Source organism: Monodelphis domestica, chromosome 8 (genome assembly GCF_027887165.1).
Source record: "Monodelphis domestica isolate mMonDom1 chromosome 8, mMonDom1.pri, whole genome shotgun sequence".
Classification (NCBI taxonomy): Eukaryota; Metazoa; Chordata; class Mammalia; order Didelphimorphia; family Didelphidae; genus Monodelphis; species Monodelphis domestica.
The window spans coordinates 215942411-215967136 of NC_077234.1; the positions used below are offsets into that span (position 1 = coordinate 215942411).

Consider the following 24726-nt stretch of genomic DNA (forward strand, 5'->3'; position numbering starts at 1 on the left):
GTTTTATAACAATCACACTGCATTTATACAATATTTATGCATATCCTTTTCATTTTAACAAAAGTAAAGAGGACAGAACTATGGAATTAGTTAACAAATCAGAACTTTGGGAAGGAGTAATTATCTCAATTAATGGAATTTATACAAACATCAGTAGTTTGTACTTCATGTCAGAGAATATTTCACATTAAATTGTTCTTTTGGCAGAAGTCTCTGTAAAAAACTACATGGACAGAAGAATTGCATACAAATAGTTCATTTCATCAGCTCTTTCCTCAGGTAAAAGTTTTTGGAGTGCTAATATAGTGCTTTGCTGGATTATGAAGTTTTTTCAATAATTATGAAAATATTTCCTATTTACTTTGAAAGCTTTCATATCATCTCATTTCCAGACTAATTTATGCTTGGTTTCCTCAATTACCTAATGAATTATGTGATTTTTACATCTTTCACTGTCCTGTTTTTCCTCCAATTATGATTGCCAGTTTACCAATGTGTCTTCTATGAACTAATGCCCATTAAAGAATGTCAGTTGTGGTCTGACTAGTTGAATTCATTGAAATGATTATGCCCTTTGTTCTGAAGACCAACTTCTGTTAAAGCGAATTAATTGCATTGCCTTGTTCCACAACTAAATACCACAATTACAGTCTTGTCACTGTAGACAAGAACTGGTAGTGATCTCATATTACCTAATTATTATTTTTGTCCAAGTGGCCTACTGATAATGATCTCCCTTATTCATTTTAACCTATGTACAATATTTTACATTTATTTATATCATGTTTTGTCATGTTACTATACAATCCCTTTAGATCCTGATTCTGTTAGCCAATTTATTAAGTATCTCCTTCTAGTATTGTGTCATCTAAAAAAATTCTGATAAATGCACTCTCTAGGTCTTCATCCAATTTCTTCAAAAAATTATTGAACATTAAAAGAGAAAAGAACATCAATGAATTTTTTAAAATACATAGAAAAGAAGAGAGAAAATAAGTCAAGAAGGAACAAAGACAATCTGGAAAGTTCTCAGACATTGTCACATTCAATATACACTTATTTTAAAACCAAACTATATAAAAATTTTGGTTTCACATATAGTTTCCCTTTCCCGTCATTGTATATTGAAATGACCACATTTAATGATGTTAAGTTCACAGTAAAAAGAAAATTAAAGAAATATTGAGAGTTACAAGGCCATACCAAAGATGTCAATAAGCAAGAAGCTCCTTGAAGAACTTTTTTTGCCTCATCAGTTTGGAAATGGCTGAACAAGTTGTAGTAGTATGTGAATGCAATGTAATTGGCACTTCATAAGAAAGGGTAAATATTTAGAGAAACCTAAGAAGACAAATTACACTGATTTGGAGTGAGGTAAACAGAACCAAGATAACAATTTATAGAGTAAGAACACTTATGTAAAGGAAAATCACTTTGAAAGACTGCAGAATTAAGTTAATATAGTGACAAATTCAAGATTTCAGACAACTGATGATGAAACCTGCATCTCCATTTTTGGTAGAAAAGTGAGGGTCTAGAGGTGGAAACAGACACATTTTCAAATGTCCTCAAAATATTGGAGTTTTGCTTGACTATTCTCATTTATTTCAAGGTAGGGCTTCTATTGGGACATGGTGGCAATTGTATTGCAGAAATAATGAGTAGTGATACATAAAAACTCCAAAGTATTAGTGAAACATGTAGGAATACAAATAAGAAAATAAATATTTAGAAAACAATACAAAGAAGGCAATGTGGCACCACTGTTAAATTTAGTATATGCTTAACCAGAAAATAAATGATAGAAGTTCATAGTTTCATATCTTTTTGTTAAGTTATAGTCTGAAATTTTCATGTTGGTTGATGAAAAGAAAGTTAAAAAACTCTTAACTAATCTCTTAAAGCATTTTAACTCACCACAGGGGACTTTCTTTACTTGAAATGATTCAGTTACTGTCAATAAATTCTTATCTACCAAGGGCATCCATATAATATAAGTGTTATATCTGTTGATGTCAGGAGTACAACAGATGTATTCCTGGAAAGTGAGTGAATCAAGTATTGTAAATTCAAATTTTTCTGGGCAAGGGGGATCAATCACAGGCCAAGTAGTACAGTAGAAAGAGTATGGAAGTTGGAGTAAGGAAGATGTGAGTTCAAATCCCGTGCCATATTTGCTAGCTGATTTTTGGGCAAGGCACCTCCTCTGTGTCACAATTTTCTCATCATCAAAGGAAAAGAACCTATATATTCCAAAATATTAATAGAAGTTCTCTTTGAAGTGGCAAAGAAATGGAAATTGAGGGGTTACCCATCAATTGGGGAATGGCTAAACAAATTGTGGTATATGATTGTAATGGAATACTACTGTGCCATGAGAAATGAGAGCAGGTCAATTAAAAAATAAAAGAAACTTGATGAGGGGCATCTAGGTGGCTCAGTGGATTGAGAGCCGGGTGCAGAAATTGGAGGTTCTGTGTTCAAATGTGATCTCTGACACTCTCTAGCTGTGTGACCCTGGGCAAATCACTTAATCCCCATTGCCTGGACTTACCATTCTTCTGCCTTGGAAACACTATATACAATATTGATTCTAAGACAGTAAGTTTTTTTTTTAATTAAATAAAAAACGAAACTTGGAGAGAACTACATGGGATAATGAACAGCAAAATGAGTAGAACCAAGAAAAGACTGTACACAGATACATATATAATACTTCAAGAATAAATTGCAGGGGCTAACTGAAGAGCTCAGTGGATTGAGAGTTAGGCCTAGAGACGGGAGGGCCTGGGTTCAAATTTGATCTCAGGCACTTCCTAGCAGTGTAACCCTGGGCAAGTTACTTAAGCCCCATTGCCTAGCCCTTACCACTCTTCTGCCTTGGGACCAATACACAGTATTGACTCCAAGATGGAAGGTAAGGGTTTTCAAATCAATCAATCAACTGATCAATAAACAGACAAATAAATTGCAAAATGTTACTTTCAGAGAATGAACTGAAAAATGGAAATATTAAAGATATAATTTTTATACACATATCTGTCTCTCAGATGATAATTCTATAATGTGGGAAGGAGAGGAAAGATGAGACATTTGTAAATAAATTTTATTAATAAAAGTAAAATAAAAATAATAAAATAAGGATTACAATAGCACCTACCTTCCCATTGTATTATCAGGCTAAAATGAGATAATTTATAAAATAATTTTTAAATCACTAACTAATATAATTAAAGGTATTCTGTCATAAATCTTTTGAAGAGCAAAAAATCTGCTTTGTTCATTGCAATCACACTCTGAACACTTTTCAAAGTTAGATTAGTTATGTCTGATTTTCTTAAAGCAAGTTGTACAGAGAGCCAGAAAATTTGGGGATGAAAGGAAAACACATGGAGTCCAAGTTGTATTTAAACAAAGATTTTAAGGAAGGAAAAACGTGGCAGGTACTAGAGAAAACTTTTAAACAATAAACCTGTTTGGCAAAGGTCAGGTTTAAAAAATTGGGCCAACAGGCAATTAAGCAGCATGGTGCTGGCAAAGAACCATTTTCCCTAATAAGCTAATTTGGCACTTAACTACCTACACTTAGTCTTTAATGAACTACTGTGATTACCTGGATTTATTTTCTTTTCATATATTCATTAACCCTATGATCTGAAGAGTTCAAAGTCTTTTTCAACTATTAACTTTTGTTTCCCTTTCCCTTTAAGATTAGTAGCTTTACATGGCAATGTAGTCACTTTAGAAATGAGAAAATCAAGAATTATATTTTTAAAAAATAACATGCCTAATGGAATTAGGAATTAGAAATATAAAAGCTTTTAGACCATGATTGCTTTCCAGAGAAACTTTAAAAGGAAAGAGATTGGAAATTTGTATAGGACTGAAGTTTTTCACAGTTAAAAAATATTCATTTCTCCTCAAGGGATCCACTTTCTTTCCATGATGAATCCTCTAAGATAATTTCTTGTCTAGAGATACCAGAATGAAACAAAAGTCGGAGGTTTTTACAGATGTCAAGTTTGAAACTAATTTCTTCCAATTTCCATCTTGCTTTACAAAATGAGGCCATAAGGGTGGCAAGATAGTTAATTATTTTAAGTTACATATCAGATAGTTTAATGATTTGTCCTTGGTAATGAAGTGCCATAATTACAAGATTCATCTCCTCAGATACCCAACCATTTTTCTTCACTTCTTCATTCTTGTCGACTTTTGGAAAGTAGCAGATTGCATTAAATGAAACCACATTTAACAACATTTCTTTAATACTTTATGTAAAACATAGCAAGTCGAAAAGATCTGGTCTTTATTTTGAATTGAGTACTACTTGGCTCCATCTTTCTCCAGTAAAAGAAAATATAGACTACATTCTGTGGAACAGAGGAAGACATGTCCTAGTGTTATCCTTGGCAATATTGTATTTATTGTTAAAAATATATTATTTACCCTTGTCCTCAGAAAAGCCACATTTTAAAATTTTGTAGTGATGGTTGTCTAATTCTCCAATTCATATCAGATATTTTTTACCCAATCTCTATCCATTTATGTATCCTGGTAAAATTTTATTTTCTTCATTCATGTTAAAGGAAGATCCTCCTTCTCAAATATTCCTCTTTAAAAGAATAAATGCCTGATCCCTTACATTTAAAGAACAGTCATGGGACTTTGAAAATCTTTAAAGTACTTCATAATAATAATAGCTAATATTTATTTAACATGTAAATAATCTATCATTTTGCCTTCATAACAGGACTGGAGGAGCCATGATTATCCTCATTTTACTCATGAAGAAACTAAGACAGGCAGCGGTTAAGTGAATTGCCTTGGGTTTCACAGTTAGTAAGTAAAGGAAACCAGATTTTACTCAGATCTTTCTGATTCAGTCTCTGTGCACATGGTTAAAGACACACACACACACACACAAATACACACACAGAGCTAAACACATATACACAGAGATTTTAGAGCCTGCGCCTTAGATGTCATCTAGTTCAGCACTATTTTTCTACAGGGAAGGAAACTGAAGTCTTGAAGCGATGTGAGTAGATGGTGTGGTAAAAAGGATGCTGAACTTGGATTCAGAAAGACATGAGTTCAATTCCTCAGATACTTCCTAGGTGTGTGACTGCCTCTCAGATTCAGTTTCTTCATCTGTAAAATGAAAATAAAAATAATGTCTATATCTTTGTGTCTCCATTCCCTCACCTACAAAACAAGAAAGTTAACTCAATGGCCCTTAAGGTCTTTCCTACACTGGAATCTATAAACCTATCATTGTATAAGTGATTTGCCCAAGAAGAAGTAATGGAAAAGTCAGGATTTGAACTGTAGCCTTCTAACTCCAAATCTATCATTCTTTCCTCTGGGCCACACACATACACAGCTTCTGTGATTACCCTCCCAAGACAACCCTGTTTTCTGGCACATTTCTTCTCATTCTCATCTCTTTTTTACAGAGCCAATAGATACCGTCCCCAAATTCCTAGAACCTCTCTTCCCTCAACTTGTACTGAAGGAAGCTTAGAGATTGAACTACTCTGTACAAAATTGTTATCTACTACATAGAGTAGTGAAGAGTGTCCTTCATCAGTGAAAAAAAAGTTTGAGTATGTTCCCCCAATATGTAATATAAACACATGCACACATCTATAATATATGTTTGTATGTATATATATATAATATATGTATATATATATATATATGGAAAAAGAGAGAGAGTTAGTTTATGTGTATCAGCTAGGTGGTTCTGGAGGATAAAACTTAGTATCAGGAAGACTCGACTTCTGGGCAAGTCACTTAACGCTGTTTGCCTCAGTTCCTCATGTGTAAAATGAGCCAAAAAAGGACATAGCAAACTATTCCTTTGCCTTTGTCATGAAAACTGCAAATAAGGTCACATAGAGTTAGATATGACTGAATATCCATCCATCCATCCATCCATCCATCTATCTATCTATCTATCTATCTATCTATCTATCTATCTATCTATCTATTCATCCATCCATCCATCCTTCCATCTATCCATCTATCCATCTATCTACCTATCTATCCATCCATCTATCATCCATCCATCTATCTATCCATTTATCTATCTATCTTCCTATCTATCTGCTTGCCTATATCCCTATGCATGTATGTATATTATGTATGTATATATATGGATTTTGTTGTTAGGTCATGTCTGGCTCTTCATAACCCCTATACATACAGAAACATACAAGAATGCATAAATGTACACATATATGTGTGTGTGTTTTTGTTGTTATTTTTTTTTGTTGTTGTTATATTTTGTTGTTAAGTATATTTTTTTTATATAAACGCATATATACACTGAATAGACATGGACACGTACAGGATAAAAGTGGAGGGTAGGATAAGACTCTCATTGGCTGGAATGCAGAGCTCATCCTCCAAAGGTCATCTGTTGGAGTCACTATGTCTTCTGAGGACAGAGAGGGAGCAACTATGCTCTGTGTGGAGGAGTTTTCCCAATGGCCCCAAGTTGCAATTGTTGTGAGTGTGCTCAGGCAGCAATGAGATTACAACTGTTCTTTGAGAGTCAAAAGGCAGATCTGAAGGGAAGAAGACAGGAGTTTATAAAGCAGGTGAAGAGGGTGGAATGAAGATCAGTTAGAGAATAAAGTCCAAGTATGGTTGTGATGGAAACAAGCTTCATTACCGTGGCAAGGAGGGTAGCAGTCAAAGGATCTTTCCATCTTTTTATTGGTCAATCATATCCCTTAAAGTCAAACCATGGGGGGCAGCTGGGTGGCTCAGTGGATTGAGAGCCAGGCCCAGAGATGGGAGGTCCTGCGTTCAAGTCTGGCCTCAGACACTTCCTAGCTGTGTGACCCTGGGCAAGTCACTTAACCCCCATTGCCTAGCCCTTACCACCCTTCTGCCTTAGAACCAATACACAAACAATAAATGTTTAACAAACTATTCTCTGGGGAAAATATGTACACATGCAATACTTTTAAGTTTAATCTGCATTATTTGCAGTTTCCCCATTACTTTCTTAAGTTTTGACAGTCAACAAAACAATAAACTCAAATCCAGATTTATAATGTTTGTTTCAAAGGTATAAATGCTTCCATTAAAATTTAGCAATCCATCTTGAGTGAACCAGGTTCAGATGGCCCTAGCACAGCTCTGGATGTCAGTCTATCAGTCTGTCAATAAACCAGTATTAAGTATCTGCTATGTGCTAGGCAACGTGATAATTAAATGTGTTAGTTATTACTGTGATCCTTATGGAAATTCCTCCATGTTTTGGCTTTAAATTATCTTTTCCACTTTTCTCTTGTATGAAACATTTCCTCTAAGTCCAAGTTTGACTGTCAAGCATACTCTCTTATGTATTGTATTATCAGTCCTACTTCCAAGTATAAGCTGATGACTACAGCCTTCCAAAGTATCCTTGTTTCTTACCTGCAAAAGATCCCACATTTCTACAGACCAAACCATCTTATTTCCATTTTCTGAACTCGTAAAGAATTTGCTGTGTACATTACTTATAATCATGTAATATCTTGTTTTGCTAAGGACCTTGGTAGCTTAGTGGGTAGAGGGTTTGCTGGGCCAAAGTCAGGAAGACTTGATATCAAATATGATCTCAGATATGGACTGTGTGACCCTGGGTAAGTCACTTAACCTCTCCATGTTTCAGTTTCCTCATTTGTAAAATGGGATAAATAATAGCATTTGTCTTCCAAGGTAGATAATAATCGTAAAGCACTTAGCATAGTGTCATGTCTGACACATAATAAGTGCTATGTAAATGTTAGCTATTATTATTACTAGTTGTATCATTTTTAACCTCTATCTGTCTTAGTTTCTCCATTTGTGAAATGGAGTTGAAAATAGCATCTAACTCCTAGGGTTGTTGTAAGGATAAAATATAATATTTTCAAAGTGCTTTTGAAATCTAAAAGAACTATGTTAATAAATGCTAGCTCAGTAACTGATAATTTTCTCATATTTTCTAGTTAGGTAAATATTCTCTTTAAATTAGCATCCAAACTTTTAATTATTTGTATCCCACATGCTGATGGGAAGAGTCCAGTGCACATTTAAAAAGGTTCAATATGATTTGCTGCATGAATTCGAGGAAACACAGAAAAATGGAACTGAAGGTAGGGGGTTGTGGTATTCAATACTTCTAAAATCCTCACCCTAGACCTGTGGTCGCCATCCAAAATTAGATGATGGACAAGGTTTCTTTTCTCCCAATTCTTTCCACAGGAAATATAGAATCACCTAAAGTTTCGCAAGCATCTTGTGAACTTGTCACGTGTGCCGTTGGTGTAGGAAAAGCAGCTTCATGCCATGGCTGTAGGGGAAGTGCCTTTGAACTTGGAGTACCACCCATTTCCAAAAGGGAGCCAAGGAGTAGGAGCAGGCTATACCAGCTTCCAGAAGTCTCATTTTCTCACTGGTGCTTTAATGACAAGCTCATGCCATCCTATTAGATGTACGATGAAGCCTGATTGACAACTGGCATTGAGGACATAATTACCTATGCATACTTTAAGCATGCATATACCTGCACCTCCCTTTGTTCTTTGGCTACCTAGTCTTAGAATCTTCCTAACAAGTGTATGAGGTTTCCATGAAGAGGAACTGCTGCTCTGACAAATGCTTCCTATTTAAAGAATTGTTTGCCATATAGTTTGCCCCTTACCTCATGTCTACACTTGAAAACAAGACATCTATGAAGGTGGGAGGGTTTTGAATATTGTTGTCTATTTGTAATGAGTAGCTGCTGAAGTTTCTGCAACTGAAGACCATGGAAAGATGGCAGAGAGTCTCCTTCCTCATGCTTCTGTGCTTTCTGATTCATATTAAAGGTAACAAATATGATATAATTTGGGGGATGTTTGTCTCGATGTGGACTTCTCTGTAATTGTTTTCTCCTTTTGTAAACCAGATTTTAGCTAATGCATTATATTAATTTGTAAAGAACTTAATTTTTTAAATGGAGAGTTTACTTAATATTTTTTGGTTGTGGATGGAGACCAAAAAATCAATTAGATAACTTGGAAAAAAGTCACAAATGTAGGCACTAATCAGTAAGAGTCTAAGTTAAAGAACTGAAAATAAAATCTGTTCTTTGTTCCTGAAATAAATATATTCCTATTTTGTCTCTATTTGAATTATAAATGGGTACATTCCCCCAGTTATCTAAAAAAAACGAATCTGTTTTAGTCATTTTAATGACTTGAAAATGTATTCCTATGGTAAGAGCATGGATGATATAAGCTTGGATGTTTTAGCATGATTGATTTAGGAGATGATGGGATCTAGAAAAAGTTTCCTTTTTAAAGCCTGTTCCCAAAGGAGCAAACAATAATAACTCCCCCACCTTCTACAATTTAAAACCATCCAACAAATTTTTCTCCCAAGTGTTTCCTTTTCCTAGACATACATTGCAAATCTTTCCCAACCCTGCTTTTTGTTGTTTCTTTTCAGAGTAGCTTAGTCTATTTTAAAAAATTGCAATGATTCCCCAAAAATAAATTATCTTAAGCATAAACTCTAAGGATGTTGAATTATAACAACAAAGATTTATTAAGCACCTGTCACCTGCAGAGTAGTGTTCGAGGTGCTGAGGCTAATTGAAAGTTAAATGGGATATATGACCCTTTTTTCTCTAGGAACTTTTATGGTCTACTGGAGGCTGACACAATAGATGTAAAACCTTAATTCAGGGAACAGTAAACTAGAACTCCCGGGCCAAATCTTTCCCTGAACATGTATAGCCCAAGCTAAGAATGTTTTTTACATTTTAAAATAAAAGTTCTAAAATGTAATAATCATTCTTAGTTCCTGGGCTGTAGGGAGTCACAGTTTGCTGACTCCTGCTGTGGTTCATTAGAGTTACAAATCCAAGTACTTTGTGAAGTCTGAGTCAGAAAGTGGTAAAATATTAAGATCAGGGAAGGTATCAAGAAGGAGGTAACATGGAATATAGACTTTAAAGCAAGGGTAGGAATTTAACAAGTGAAAAGGAGAAGGAGGAATGGGAATTCCAGGCTTGCTTAGGGAATTGTGTGAATACAGATACAAAGGAAAACCTCTGTCAGGAGCAAGACTGGTCCAGCTTGTTGAGATAGTAAAGAAAAGTAATGTGAAATAAATCTGGAAAAGTAGAGTGGTTTCAGGTTTTGAGTTATATAGACTAGTTGTAGGGAATAAAAGGAAATTGTTACCAGAGAGTGAGGGGAGCTACCTATTAGGAGACTGTTGTTGAAATGACCTGTGATGAATGCTGTCTTTCTTTTGCTTAATTAAAAATAATTTTTGGGTGGGAATTAGTTGTTTATGAATTGATTTTACCCTGGGAGGAATATCAAGTTGACTAGTCCAATGATCAAAAAGCCAAGAATTTCCTAAAGTTCCTAAAGAACTACAAAAGAATCTCCACTCCTAGATAATTTCAGAGAACCTTCAATGAATAGAAATTGTTTTATGTGTAAAATAGCATCTTCCAAGTTCCAATATGGGTACAAATAATAATAGTTCACATTTATGCAGCGTGTGCAGCATTTTAAGGTTTGCAAATCACTTTTAGATAAAATGGTATTGGCACTATATTGTCTGGGACCAGAAATTACTGAAGCTCAGCAAATGGAGTCCTGTAGTTCTTCGGGTGTCACCTAAATTTTGAAGAACCTGATAGAGGTTCTTATATGAGGCCCATTAAATTATTTTTAAAATGTTTTAATAATTGTATTTCAATGCAATTGATGCCTTTTGTAATTTTATTGTTAAATTTTATGCCTTTAAAAACATATCCTGAGAAAGGGTCCTTAAGATTCTCCTGGTTGTTAAAGGGATCCAGGCCAAAAAAAGGTTTAATAATCCTTGGTTTATCAACATGTGTTATCAATATTTTTCTTCATGCATAAATAAAATCAATTGATCAGTAAGCATTTATGAAGTTTCTACTATTGTTTTACACTCTGGTAAGCACAGGGACAAGAAATAAAATAATCCTCAAGGATCCTGAATTTCATCAGTGGAGACAATATATATACACATGCAAATATATCCAGAACAAATAAAATTAGTAATTAAATAAAAGTAAAAAATAAAAAAGTAAAAAAAAGTGTAAAAAAACCAAAGTAATTAAATACAAAGTAGGAGGGAGAGAGCAATTGGGAAGAATCAGAGAAGGCTTAATAGTGATACAGGAGTTCTTAACCTAGTATTATGAACCCATTTTGCATTTTGGTGAAGCCTATGGACTCCTCTAAATAATGGTTTTTATTGCATAAAATAAAATACATAAGATTAAAATGGAAACCAATTATATTAAACACTTGTCAAAACCTTTTTGAAAGTTCAAGAACCACATAAGAACCTCATTTTAGGAATCTCTAACCAATGGGATGCTTGAACTATATCTTAAATCCTTAATGCCTAAATCTGATATTTTAATTTATTTCATTAGTAATAGAGACTGATTATCAGTCCATTCAGTTCAAGAAGTCTACATAGTTTCCTAGGGACATAGAGTAACTTTAAAAAAGCTTTTTTTGAGGTAAATTATTCCTCTTTTCCAAAATATTGTACATTACTGTGCCAATTAATGACAAATGAGAGGAATACACATCCTGGAGAGTAGAGCAGGCTCTAATCTATCTTTCTAGCCTTTTTTATACAAAGTCCTTCTTCCCACACTCTACACTCTAGTAGAACTGAACTCCTTTCTGTTGTCATCCATCATCTCTTCACCTTTGTACTATCTAACTTCCGTGTCTGGAATCCTGTGACTTCTTGTCTCTATGTCTTATAATTCCTGGGTTCCTTTACAACTCAATTCAAACACCATCTTCTCCATGAATTCTTTCTTGGTCGCTGCAATTGCTTTCCTTCTCCAAATTACCTTCCAATTCATCTTCTCTATATTTTTAAATAAATATACAAATATATATACAAGCTATTTTGACTCCTTTGATAGAATGTAAGCTCATTTGAGGTATACTACTTCATTTCTGTCTTTGTATTTCTAGCTCTTAGCATATAGTGCTGGTCACATAGTAATCACTTATTCAGTGTTTGCAGATTGATCGATCAAAATCACATTTTTCAAGACTGAATAGAACTATGTTGTAAAAGATTAGAAAAATCAAACTACTGTCACTGTTTACTGTTCTTGAGACTTAAGAAAAAAAGTGAGTCATGTCTATTTCACCTGACTTTAAATCATCTTTCTTCTCGAGAATGAAAGAGCTTGAAATGACATTGAACAAGAAACTGATTTCATATAATCGGATCCAACAACAGACTTGTTTTGCATGTTCCCAAACTACATCTAATTGTGTTTTGCAGAAGAAACAATACATGGAAGTTTTCATTTTCCATAGCATATCCCCAATTTGTATTTTCTTAGTCTTCCATTTCAGCATTTTTATAGCTTTTTTCTATAATTTACTAGGGCATATAGTTGTTCCATGAATGTTTACTACCACCACCACCACCACCACTACTACTACTACTACTACTACCACTACTACTACTACTACTACTACTACTACCACCACCACCACCACCACCACTACTACTACTACTACTACTACTACTACTACTACTACTACTACTACTACCACTACTACTACTACTACTACTACTACTACTACTACCACCACCACTACCACCACCACTACTACTACTACCACCACTACTACTACTACTACTACTACTACTACTACTACTACTACTACTACTACTACTTACTACTACTACTACTACTTGTCTTTTCCTCTTATTAGTCCTCATAGCATCCTTACGTTCTTTGCTATTGTGGAAATCAAGCTACTTGATCAATATCACTTAATTTGCCCAAGGTCACTTAATTGAGATTTATTGAGGAATTTTCTGCATAATCTCGAATGGCACAAATCATCTTATTGAGGCTCTAGGGTTAGCCTCAGTGTCCTGACACTAAAATGAGACACCAAGTCTTGGTTTTTTTTCTTTTTTATAATTTCCTGCTAATTCGTGAAAACTGCTTTCAATTATTGTGAAATTTAGAAAGGTTTTATAGAATATGCCAAGGAAAAATCAAGAAAAAATCACAAGGCTGAAATCTAGTTTTCCTCTAGAGGTCAAGGTCATGACACTTTTCTTACTGAGCAAGGACTCCTTCTAAGAAGACTAGGGCAGGGAAATGATAATTTCTCATACTCATTGAGAAAAATTACAATGACTAGGAATCTTCACGGTCATTGTAATAATGAAGGATGCATTCTATGTCTATTCAACTAAAATGCATATAGCATCTAAAAACTCATATAGCATCTTAAAAAATTGAAGTTGTGATAAATTATTTTCTTGGTAACAGCTGAACATATTACTCCTGCCTACACATCTTTGTCAAAAAATACATCAGCAATTTTTGTTGCTCCTGAGCTATATAGGACTGAATAGGACCTGTTAAAGTTTTTTTCCCCCTTCTCTAATTTTTCTATTACCATAAACTGCACACTTGGCATGTCCACCTACTGGATCTGACTGTTTCAAGAAATGCTTAAGTGCCTGATGGCCTTGGCTAAATTGTTCTAAGTTATTTAGGTTTTTCAAAAAGTGATTTATGATGAGGCAGTCTGTTTTAGAGGAGAGTTAAAGCACTGATTCTCCAAAGAACACTCACACATTCTTTTAATGCCAAAACAAAAAAAAATGTCATTAATCTTACCTGTGTTGGAGCAGAGTCCATTGCTCTCCCTAGAAGGGTGTAATGGGCACTTTTTACCTTGGTAAATAAATACTTTCTCTGATTTGGTTTTATTTTGCTATGACTGGAAAAAATAATAGCCAATTTGCTCAAAATCCACTACCCCTCTTCAAAAGACAGTTGGCTGTGGGTCTCCACGGCGTGGTGCAAAGTGACTAAGAGGATTCTAAATAGAGAATAAAAACTGCTAGGACATAAGCAGTCTCTTAATCCTTTATTGGGGTCCTTATACAGACAATATATTCATTCTGGAGATCAATTGAATAAACTGAGAGATGATGACATTCACATACCTCCACAGTGTTCCAAGGGGCATGTTCTCTGATGTGACTTAGGAGCATGGAATACAAACCTCAAAAAGACCTTAGAAGTCACCTAGTCCAGCCCTCTCATTTTACAGATGAAGACACTGAGCATAAGAAAATGGTAAAATAGTATGCCCTAGTTTGCCCAGGTAGTAATTGTTAGGACCCTACTTCCCTGAACCCAGAACCAGAACATTTTCCAGGTTGCTTTTACACTGGCTGTTCCCCCATGCTGGGAATGTGATCCCTTGTGACTTCTTCATCCCTACCCTTTAGAATCTCTTGTTTTCTTCAGAATTTCTTCATGTGACACTTTCTACTTGAAGCCTTTTCTGATCCTGCTTTCTGCTGCAAGTTCTCTTTTCTCCCTTGTACTCATTTTATTTACTTTGTATCTATCTTCTTTATACTTTGAATATAATTTTTAGGCACATGTTGATTCCCTGATCCAATGTAAACTCCTTGAGAGCAGGGACTTTTTTATTTTCATCTTTATATTGTCTTGTACATAACAGCAGTTAATAATGCATATGGTTTGATTAGAGATGATTAATATATCATACTGCTTTGCTAGTATCAATCTTTCTTTAAGGTGAATAAGAAGTAAATAAACTTTCCCCTTGGCTTTTGGCACCTCCACATTTGGGCTGATTTTACCACAATTCCCTGGTCAGCTCTTAGTGTGTGCTGTGTTAGCCATAAAACCCTTTTTCTTTCATCAGCAAGCTTGAGGCAGGGCTCCCGGGCTCCCTACACTATTTGTTACAATCACCTCCTGCCAAACTGAGTTCCTTACCTACTACTTTTATCTTCAGTAAAGGATTTGTGCTCTTCCCTTCTCTCTTGCATTGCTCTTTTGTTTAAAGGATCTTTTACTGCTGCCCCGATGAGGAAACTTCTAGTATGAAGGTACAAAATTATAGAGATTTGAAGCACTAATTCTGATCTTCTCTGCATGTGGAAAGGGAAATAACACCCTTGCTATTTCTTGGTTTCCTGCATCTCGTCTGAATGAACCTCTTTAAGCTTTTGTTTGTGGTTGTCAGCCCAGACTTATCAGGGCCAGAAGCTGGATTCAGCTCTGTAGTTTCAAGCTGAGGTAGTCTGGCAAGATTGCTGAATGTCTCACCCTTCTAGAACCTGCTTCTCCACCTTAGCTGTGGGTGTGGAAGCCTCAGGATTACTAATCTCTGGCATCTCTGCAAAGTCCTCTTCTATGTTTCAGCTTATCTCAAAAGGACCTTGATTTCCTTCTCCATTTCTACCCTTCATCTCAATGACTCTAAGTGATTTGAAGTTCTGTCTTTGGCCATGGATCCCTTGAAGAGAAAGACTCCTCCCTCCGAGCCTCTAAAGTCTTTCCTGGGATCTATTATAGTGGTAGCATGACCCATTTGTGGTTGTTGCTGTACTTTGTTATGTCTGAGGCCAGTCAGGAGTTTTCCTTAGTTCAGACTGGCATTCTATCATTGTGCCTCCTACTTGCCCTACACTGATGAAATAATAGACCTTTCAAAGTAATACTAACTGACATTTAGATAACTTTTTGAATTTTGAGTAGCACTTTCTTCATTTGAGACACATCAACTCTGTGAGATAAATATTATTATTCTATTTTACAGATCAGGAAACTGAGGCTCAAAGGTTATAATAGCTAGTCCATGTCAAAATTTGGAAATTTGAACCCAGGCATTAATTCCAGAATCCAGCTATCTGTATATAGAGTTAGAAACAAAGTGAATGATGAATCAAGCTCATGCCAATCTTTATTTTTCTTTAAATGAACAACAGAGCCAGCCAAAAGCCTATTGTATAACTATCAAGTGAACCAGTTTAGATTGGAGTATAATCTATGTATATATTGTTTAAATCAATTCTATCAGTCAGTCAATCAATAATCATTTTTAAGCACTTACTATGTGTCAGGTACTTAATTCTAGGGATACAAAGAAAACCAAAAACAGTTCTTGACTACAAAGAGTTTACATTCTAGCAGGGGAGGTGACATTCAAATAACATGCAAAATATATACTGAGTAAATGGAAGATTGTCTCAAAGGAAAGGAATTAAAGTGGGAGTGGGGTGGCAAAGGTCACTTGGAGAAGATGTATTTGAAGTCTTGAAGGAGGTTAGGGAATCCAGGAGCTAAATGTGGAGAAAGACGGTGTGTTAAACGTGAGGACACCTAGAGAAAACGCACCAGCCTCCAGAGATAAGACTTTATGTTCAAGGAATAACAAATAGGTCAATGCTGATGGATTGTGGAGTAGCTGAGGGCAGGTAGTTGTCACATTGGATAAAGTTCGAGCCCTGGAATCAGGAAGACCTGAGTTTAAATCTGTACTCAGACACTTATTAGCTCTGTGACCCTGGAGAAGACACTTAACTGTTTGCCTTAGTTTCCTCATCAGTAAAATGAGTTGGAGAAGGAAATGGCAAATCATTTCAATATCTTTGCCAAGAAAATCTGAAATGGGGACACAAAGAATCAGATACAACTAAAAATGATCAAACAACAAAAAGAGCGTTTGGAGTAAGGTTGAAGGAGACTGAAATGTAGGACACTTAAATAGTATTCTGATTGAAGTGTTATTTCACACCCATCTAATTGAAATTCCTGCTACAGGTGTGTAAAATTCTCATTTCTATATAGCATACCCAGGAAGGTATTATCAATATAAGCATCAGATTTCCAAGGTGACTTCACAATAGCTATGTCCCATGTAGTGGACTATAAATCAATGAATTATGTTAATATTAAAGTAATTAAAATACTACGAATAAAAATGATGATTGTTTAAAATGTAAACATTCAAAAAATATTTGGAATATATAAGAGGAAGAGATAGCTTTTATGTTTTTTCCTCAAATTTCAATAGCTATTGAATGTAGCAGCATGAATAAATCAGATGTGAATTAATATTGGGTTGCTAACAAATTCATCTGGCAGAAAAAATTAGAGAATAGTTTTATATATACATATATAAACTTCTTCCCTTTTTTCTCTGAGTGTTCTAGAAACTACTCTTTCCTTAGAGTAGAAAATTAAGTAATTCACTGAAAATCAATGATTTAGATGTCCCATATTCTTTCACCAGGTGACCAGTAAACTTTTCATACAGTTGTTAGTGGGAACTTCATTAGGCGGCAATTATGCAACACTTATTTTGCAAAATTCTTGACAATCTCAGTTGATTAGTCAAGATTAAAGCATCAATTACAATAATGAAATATTCTACTAGTAAGACATTGGAATCTGAATGTAACATAATTTTATTCAAGGTGAGTTTAGCTTGGCCTATATCCAAAGAGACTTCATTGCCAGAGGGTCTAGGAAGAAGAGTTTCATAAAAGTGAAACTTACTTTTCTCAGAACACAGTTTTTGCAGTCATATTGAGGAAGTGGTAGATATAATGTCAATAATGCTGAATTTGGGTTAAGAAGATGAATTTTTAAACCTGACTCTGCTATTAACTAACTGAGGCAGAGTAATAAACATATTAACTTCACCTCTACCTCTAGTGAGTTGGAAAAGAAGGAGGTGGGATTTCATTTAAGAATTCATTTAAGAAACATTTATGAAGTACCTCTGAGAAGATTGTACTTAATAGCCTCTAAGATCTCTTCTGGCTTTAAATCTTTTCTCTATGATGTAACACCATATTAATAATTACTAAATGCAAAATTTTTCAATATATAGCAAAGAGTATTCTATATCATTGCTTCCTGGGATGATCTCTGAGGTCAGCTTTATATCAGTCAATTTAAAAAATTGTAAATACCTACTAGACACAAGAGACTATGCTGGATTCTGGGGTCAATACAAATAAAAACTTCCAATGTAATTTTAAAATCTAAGAGCAAAAATAAAAGATCTCTTGGTTCTTGTTATGGTAGATTTTGATCTATATTGGCTTTGACCAGTTGATATCAGTTGTTATTGATTATAGATTCTGGTGGTTGATGGAACTGTCTGGAGACAGTTTACTAAAAAAAAACCCATTTGTTATTAATTAGGAGAATATCAGGGAAAGGATGCAGAAATCAAAGTTGGTAGAAGATATATTAAATCTATTTATCCCTAAACTAATCAATACTCAATAAAACCCAGAACCCAAACTGTCCTGCAAAGGACTGCTTCTTCCTTGATGAAAAAATCAGGGCTAACTTAACTCCCTTTCTATCTATTAAATTAATCTATATTACTAAACAATTCTAAATTATAATTTTTTCTCATATATATATATATATGTATATTTATATATAAATTTCACAGTTTCTCCAGTCAGAAATCAAGTTCACAGACAAAGCAGCTCTCTCCTGCCTGTCAATCTAAACAGACAACCGCTTTGGCCCTCTCCTACTCTCTACTGCCCCCCTGGAGTGTTCCCTAGAAACAGCTTCAATAACTCACTCTATGTCAGTTGAATTATTATCAGTCTTCTGAGATACAAAGATGATTTCCAAACTATCTACCACCAAAATCTTTAAAGAGTGATCTGAGGAAATCCCTGACCATCTACTCCTGAGAGGAAAATCCCATGAGTGAACCATTATCCCCAACAGTCCCTTCCTAGGGGTTACTGGGAATTCTTTTTTAAGAAGATTCTAGCTGGTTCTTAAGGTAAATCTTCAAATATCTTTCCCTAAGCTAGAGACCTTCTTATAAACAGCCTTGTTCTCTAATTAACTAATTCATTCGAATATTCTAAAACTAACACAAAAAGACTCCCTATTCCTTTCAGATTGAAAGTGCAGTGACTACTTAATATTCAATATTGGCCCCATTTCCAGCCTAGACCAGTTCACCCCTCCTTTGGCAGGTTGGTAGGTCCCCTGCTCCTGGAGTTCACCATATTGCTGACAAATTTGGCACAGACACTTGATTGACATGGCCCACTGTATCTCAGGACTTCTGAGTTCAAGAGGTTTGCTATTCTTGCTCCCCCCAACAGCAGGGATTACAGGACCTCATAGAAAGAACTATATAAATGTTAGCTATTACTGGCATTATTATTGTTGTTGTTGTTATTTTTAAGCCTCACTTTCCTCATCTATAAAATAAGGAGGGTGGAATAAATGATCTCTAAGTTTCTGACCAGTTCTGATATTCTCCAATCCTAAAAATTGATACACTGATGATATTAAAAGTCAAAAAAATCAAATAGTGATCAATAATGCAATGATACTAGTTAAGAAGATATTTTTATTTCCTTTTGGAATGGAGGAATTAGAATACTAGATGGATTTGATTCCATAGAACATAAGCCTTTTGTAGGCAGGAATGATTTCATTTTTGTCTTTATACTCTGGTATTTAGTTTGGGGCTTATGGATTGAATACTTGTTGAATTAAATTATTTGTATAATTGATCATAGCACACTAACTTTATTGATGAAACATCAAGGACAGATTTAGTTTCCAGTCCCCTATGTCTTGATCCAAGTGGCAACTTTGACTCTAAAGTCAAGTTTTAATGATGGGCACTTATTCCAATACCTCAGTAGTTTTCCTTCTTGCTGAGTAAGGTCAAACTTCTTTGCTTGGAATTCAAGATCTTCTATAATGAAGTCCAGATTGATTCACAGTATTCCTCTCTGTGTAAAAAACTACAGTTATATGAACCTTCTCTCAGCCTCCAAAAATCAGAATGCTCTTTGCCATCTCTAGGCCTATATTGTCTTCCCAACTCTATTTTCCTATTGCATTAATAATCACTTGTTAAAACCAAATTAAATGGAATCCTTCTTCATGGTCCTTCAAGATTCTCCTTGTCAATAACAACCCTCTTGGATGTACCTATTTTAGTTATCTGGTTTTGTGTCTTATGAGGGAAGAGAATAAGCATTTATATGCTGCTAACTATGTGCTAGGCACTGTGACAAGTGCTTTTTTACAAATATCTTATATTTCAATAAAATTGGGAAGGAAATACATTATTATCTTAATTTTATAGATGAGAAAACTAAGGCAAACCAAGGTTCAGGACAGTTTTATTACTCTCTGAGATTTATCATTTTTTTATAATTTTATATTTTTATTAATTTATTATTTAGTAATTTATTTATTAGCCTTTATTTATCTGTGCCCAGGGTCACACATTTAGGAAGTGTCTAATGCTGAATTTGAACCCAGGTCTTCCTGACTCCAGGTCCACTAGAGCTCTACTGACTGAGCCTCTGGCAGAGAGTAGAGAGAATCCTGAGGCAAACTCCATCTTTGCATTGCTAGTCAAGCAGCAAAACCTTCAACACTGTTGGAGAATCATAGAAACAGAATTTCAGAATTGGAAGTTTATTCAGTTATCACTCAGTCTAACTATATATTTTTTACTTTTTAGAATATAACTCAAGTTTTGTTAATTAAAAAAAAAAACATACCTACCACATCTCTGTTAAGATAAAATAGTGGATAGGAGACTGGTCCTGGAGTCAGAATGATCTAAATTTGCAAAGGACCTCAGATACTTTCTAGCTATGTCACCCTTAACCTTTGTCTGCTTTACTTTTCTCATTTGAAAGATGGAAATTATCATAGCACTTATTCCATGAAATTGTTGTGGTAGGGTTAAAGTAAGATAATGTTTGCAAAACATTTTGCAAACCTTTATTAAATTCTTGTTTAATAAATGCTCATTTTAATTATTATCTCCAATCTCATTAAAAGAACTTGTATATGATGTCTCAGATAGGCAGTTCAATAATGCATACCATACTGCATGTGTTCAGAACAGCAGGAGGTGATTGTAAGTTGAGCTTATCACTAGAAGTTTCATGAAAGAAGTGGGACATAAGCTGGGCTTTGAAAGATAAGTAGGATACAGATACACATGAAGAAGAGAGGAGGGCAATAATTTTTTTGAGGGTAGATATTATTTTCTTTTGTTTTTTCTATCTCCTATGAATACTATCTCTAAGTCCTAATTGGTATTTAATATGGCATAGGTAAAAGTATGGAAGGGGGAATATATGAAATGGTTACTTATATGTGTATCATCATTATCATAATAGCTTATTTATATGGTAGTTTTCTCTCCTACACAAAGTTTAAATGTACAATATTAACCTATTTCCTGTTCTTTACATAGGCGTTTTTCATTGCATAGCTGACTCTCATTCCTGGAATGCCTACCTTCTCTGAATTATTCCTCTAAATTCCTTTAGAACAAGATGCCCTTCCTAGTCCTTTCCACCCCTTTAGTCTAGTCCTGTTGAAATTAGCTTCCATTTACACTCTATCTATCTGCACAATAATCTCATCTATGGCTTCAAGAAGTTGTAGCATACATACACAGTGGCCATGTTCCTATAAACCATCTTAGCAGATAGGCTAAATCAGGCTGAGGGTAACCATGGGGCACAAACTTGTCAGTGATTTAGAGGGATCCCAAGGAAATGAAGACTCTCCCAGGAGAATGGGTACATGAGAACAAGTTTTTCCAGTGGCTATTGGCCATTGAGTCAACTGCTTGGTCAGATGTTGAAGATGCCAAGGTCATCGACTGCATCCTGAGGCATTGCCAATCATCCTGACTTTTGTCTTTGCCATTGGACTTCTATGATTGCAAGAGTGTTAGGCTGAGGGCTCTGTGCAACTTTGCCTAACTGAAATTCAGTTCATGCACAAATCAAGACATGATCCTGTGATGTTATTGGTTCTTAGAAAATAACAGACCAATAAAAACCTATATGTACATATTTATTGTAATTGTCTATTATCTCTCCTTTTGGAATATGAGCTTCTTGTGGGCAGGCAGCATTCTTTGCATTCTCAGAGCTGACCTCAAGAACTGAAACACAGACAGCTTTTAAAAATCTGTTGACTAAAATACTTTGTGAATCACTTTTCCAATATAATCTCCTTTGGTTTTTCCAATAGTTGCAAGATGATAGCTATATATCTAGAAGAAATTTCTAGATGAGGAGACTAAGGGTCAGAGAGATTAAGAAACTTTCCCAGGGTCACTCAACTACTACTGTCTAGGGAAGGGTTTAAATCTATGTCTGCCTGACTCCAAATCAAGTGAATGAACCCTATGTCTTCCTTCTAAACTTTGACTCTCCCAGATTATCCCAACCTAACTCAATGGGTTCTACAGGAAAGAATTGTCAGAATATATATATATATATATATATATATATATATATATATATATATATATATATATATAGAGAGAGAGAGAGAGAGAGAGAGAGAGAGAGAGAGAGAGAGAGAGAGAGAGAGAGAGAGCTGGAAAGGATATTTGAGACTCTGGAATATAGTCCCCTCATAGGTGCTTAATAAATGATGAATGAATTAAGAATTAATAAATGTTAATGATAAACATAATCAAGTTTTCTACTTCTTCAACCTCTGTCCATGGGGAAATCAGTCCAAACATGCCTGAATAAGTTAAATAAGTTAAACTATTTAAAATCTAACATTCATTATACAAGGAACCTGGAGTTGAATTATGTGGTCCTTTAGAAGGTGATACGCCAGAATAGATACATCCCTTCCGAAGCATCTGTACCCTCCATGACTTTGATATTATCTTCTGGCTTGTGTAAACATGCAGAACCTCAGTCCAGATAAGGAGGAATGGTGATGTTCCCACATTTATTGTAGCAAGTATGAATAATGAAGCCATCTACTCCACCCAACATGACTCATAATCACATTCCAGTTCTTTTGCTTAAAATTCTCTTAATGTTTTTCTCCACACCCCTTCCACAAACCCTACTTGTCTGTTGGCTACAACTTCAGAGTTTCATTATTTCATCATTATTTCATCATTTAGTTACTGAGATGGTCTTAAGTCATAGAAGGATATTCTAGTTTCACAGCAGGAAAGGACTTTTAAGTCATTTTACAGGCTTGCCTATGGCTACACAAGTAGTAAATCAACCAATCAAAAAACATTTATTAAGTGCCTACTCTGTGCCAGGCACCATACTAAGCTCCAGGAATAAAAAAGAAAAAAGAGCCAAAAGACAGCCCTTGCCTTCAAGGATCTTACAACCTAATAGGGAAGACCAAATAAAAACAAGAATGTACAAAGCAAGCTATCCACAGGATAAATAAGAGATAATTGAGAAGAGGGAAGGCATTAGAATTAAGAAGGATTAGGGGAGACTTTTGGGAATAAAGGGCAATTTTATTTGGGACTTAAAGGAAATCAAGCAAGCCAGTCATTAGAGCAAAGGAGGGTGAGTATTTGAGGCATGGAAGGCAGCCAGAATAAATGCCCAAACCTGAGATGAGATGTAGGTTGTTTAATGAACAGCCAGAGGCCAATGTCACTGGATCAGAGCAAGTGCTGTGGAGTAAAGTATAAGAAGACTGGAAAGGTGGTAGAGGGATAGGTTATGAATGGCTTTGAATGCCATTTTGTAATTGATCCTGGAAGCAATAGGGAAGTCATCAGAGTATACTGAGGTGGGGGGAAGAGGGATAATGTCATGTGAGCAGACTTATGCTTTAGGTAAGTTATTTTAGTGGCTAAATGGAGGATAGATTAGAATAGAGAGGGACTAGAGAGGAGGAGACCCACCAGCAGGATACTGAAATAAAACGTTAGTGATTTACATCTTTCTGCTAGGAAAAAGAGAATAGATGTAGAATTTATTTTCTAAACATGAGGAGCAAACCTACTCCATTTTTAATCAGAAGAAAAGCAATGCTATGATTAGAATCATGTTTATATACTTCATTTTTCATCTTCATTTTTTACGCAAGTTTTTTTGGAACACTATATATGAGCAAATTCTTTAAATATTTATTCTACCTGAACTCCTCAATAATTCGTTTGTCATATAGTTTAAAAGGGTCCCATGGTAAGCAAGATTACAGATATGTGAAGAGTGGTTGTTATTCCCACTTCAACACACTCAAGAAGCAAGAATTGATCAACCAGTACTATCTAGGCTTATAATTGAGTAATTATTGATCTCATTTACTTTTAGGATGCATACTTATTTAAATGAAAATAGGTAATGATTACTCACAAAATATTCATTCTGGTCTCCTGTTTCCTGACTCTTCCCTCTTTTTTTAAAGCCAATGTAACCATGTTCATAATGTTTCTTAAATATTTAGATTTTTATTTCTCAAAAATTAGTTTTCCCTAATCCCTTCTTTCCTCTTTTTTTCAGATGCTTTATGTCAACTTGATAATAGAGAATATTAGTTTGAGTTGGGAATAACAATAGCACCTATCTCACAAGATTGTTGTAAAGATCAAATGAAATAATATTAGTGAAAATGCTTAGAGCCAGACCTGGAGTCAGGAGGACCTTAGGTTCAAATCTTACCTCAAGTAGTTCCTAGCTTTGTGACTTTGGGCAAGTCACAACCCCAATTTCCTAGCCCTCCCTGCTTTTTTGCCTGGGAATGATACTTGTATCAATGCTAAGACAGAAGGTAAGGGTTTAAAAAATAATAAAAAGAAAAGAAAAAAATGCTAAGCCCGTTGACTGACACATAGTAGACACATAGCATATACATGTGTATTTTCTTCTCCTCCCCAATAAACTAAAATAATATGTTGAGATACAACTACCAACATTAAAAATAATGAAAAATGTTACTAATCCCATGTTAAAAACCACTGTTCTAAGATCCTGTGCATCTTCCTCAAATGCCTAGCTTATCACTAGATAGTAGATTAGACACTGGAAAAAAAAAACTGGTTCTCT

At 34.9% G+C, this 24726-nt stretch overlaps 1 protein-coding gene and 1 long non-coding RNA gene across 8 annotated transcripts in view; one reads left to right on the forward strand and one right to left on the reverse strand.

The window, feature by feature from the left end:
• Positions 1-4843: 4843 nt before the first annotated feature.
• LOC103104791 (uncharacterized) lies at positions 4844-22786 on the reverse strand. The gene is made up of 3 exons (XR_471183.2): positions 22490-22786; positions 6356-6575; positions 4844-5154 (listed from the first exon to the last, which is right to left on the reverse strand). It is a non-coding gene; the product is annotated as an uncharacterized LOC103104791 (long non-coding RNA).
• XG (Xg glycoprotein (Xg blood group)) overlaps positions 6558-24726 on the forward strand; it is a 63933-nt gene continuing 45764 nt past the window's right edge. For all 7 annotated transcript variants that reach the window (XM_016424811.2, XM_016424812.2, XM_007500998.3 and 4 more), the window contains exon 1: positions 6558-8852. In XM_016424811.2, the coding sequence (XP_016280297.1) occupies positions 8792-8852 (61 nt within the window). In that variant the 5' untranslated portion in view covers positions 6558-8791. The remainder of the gene's footprint in view (positions 8853-24726) is intronic.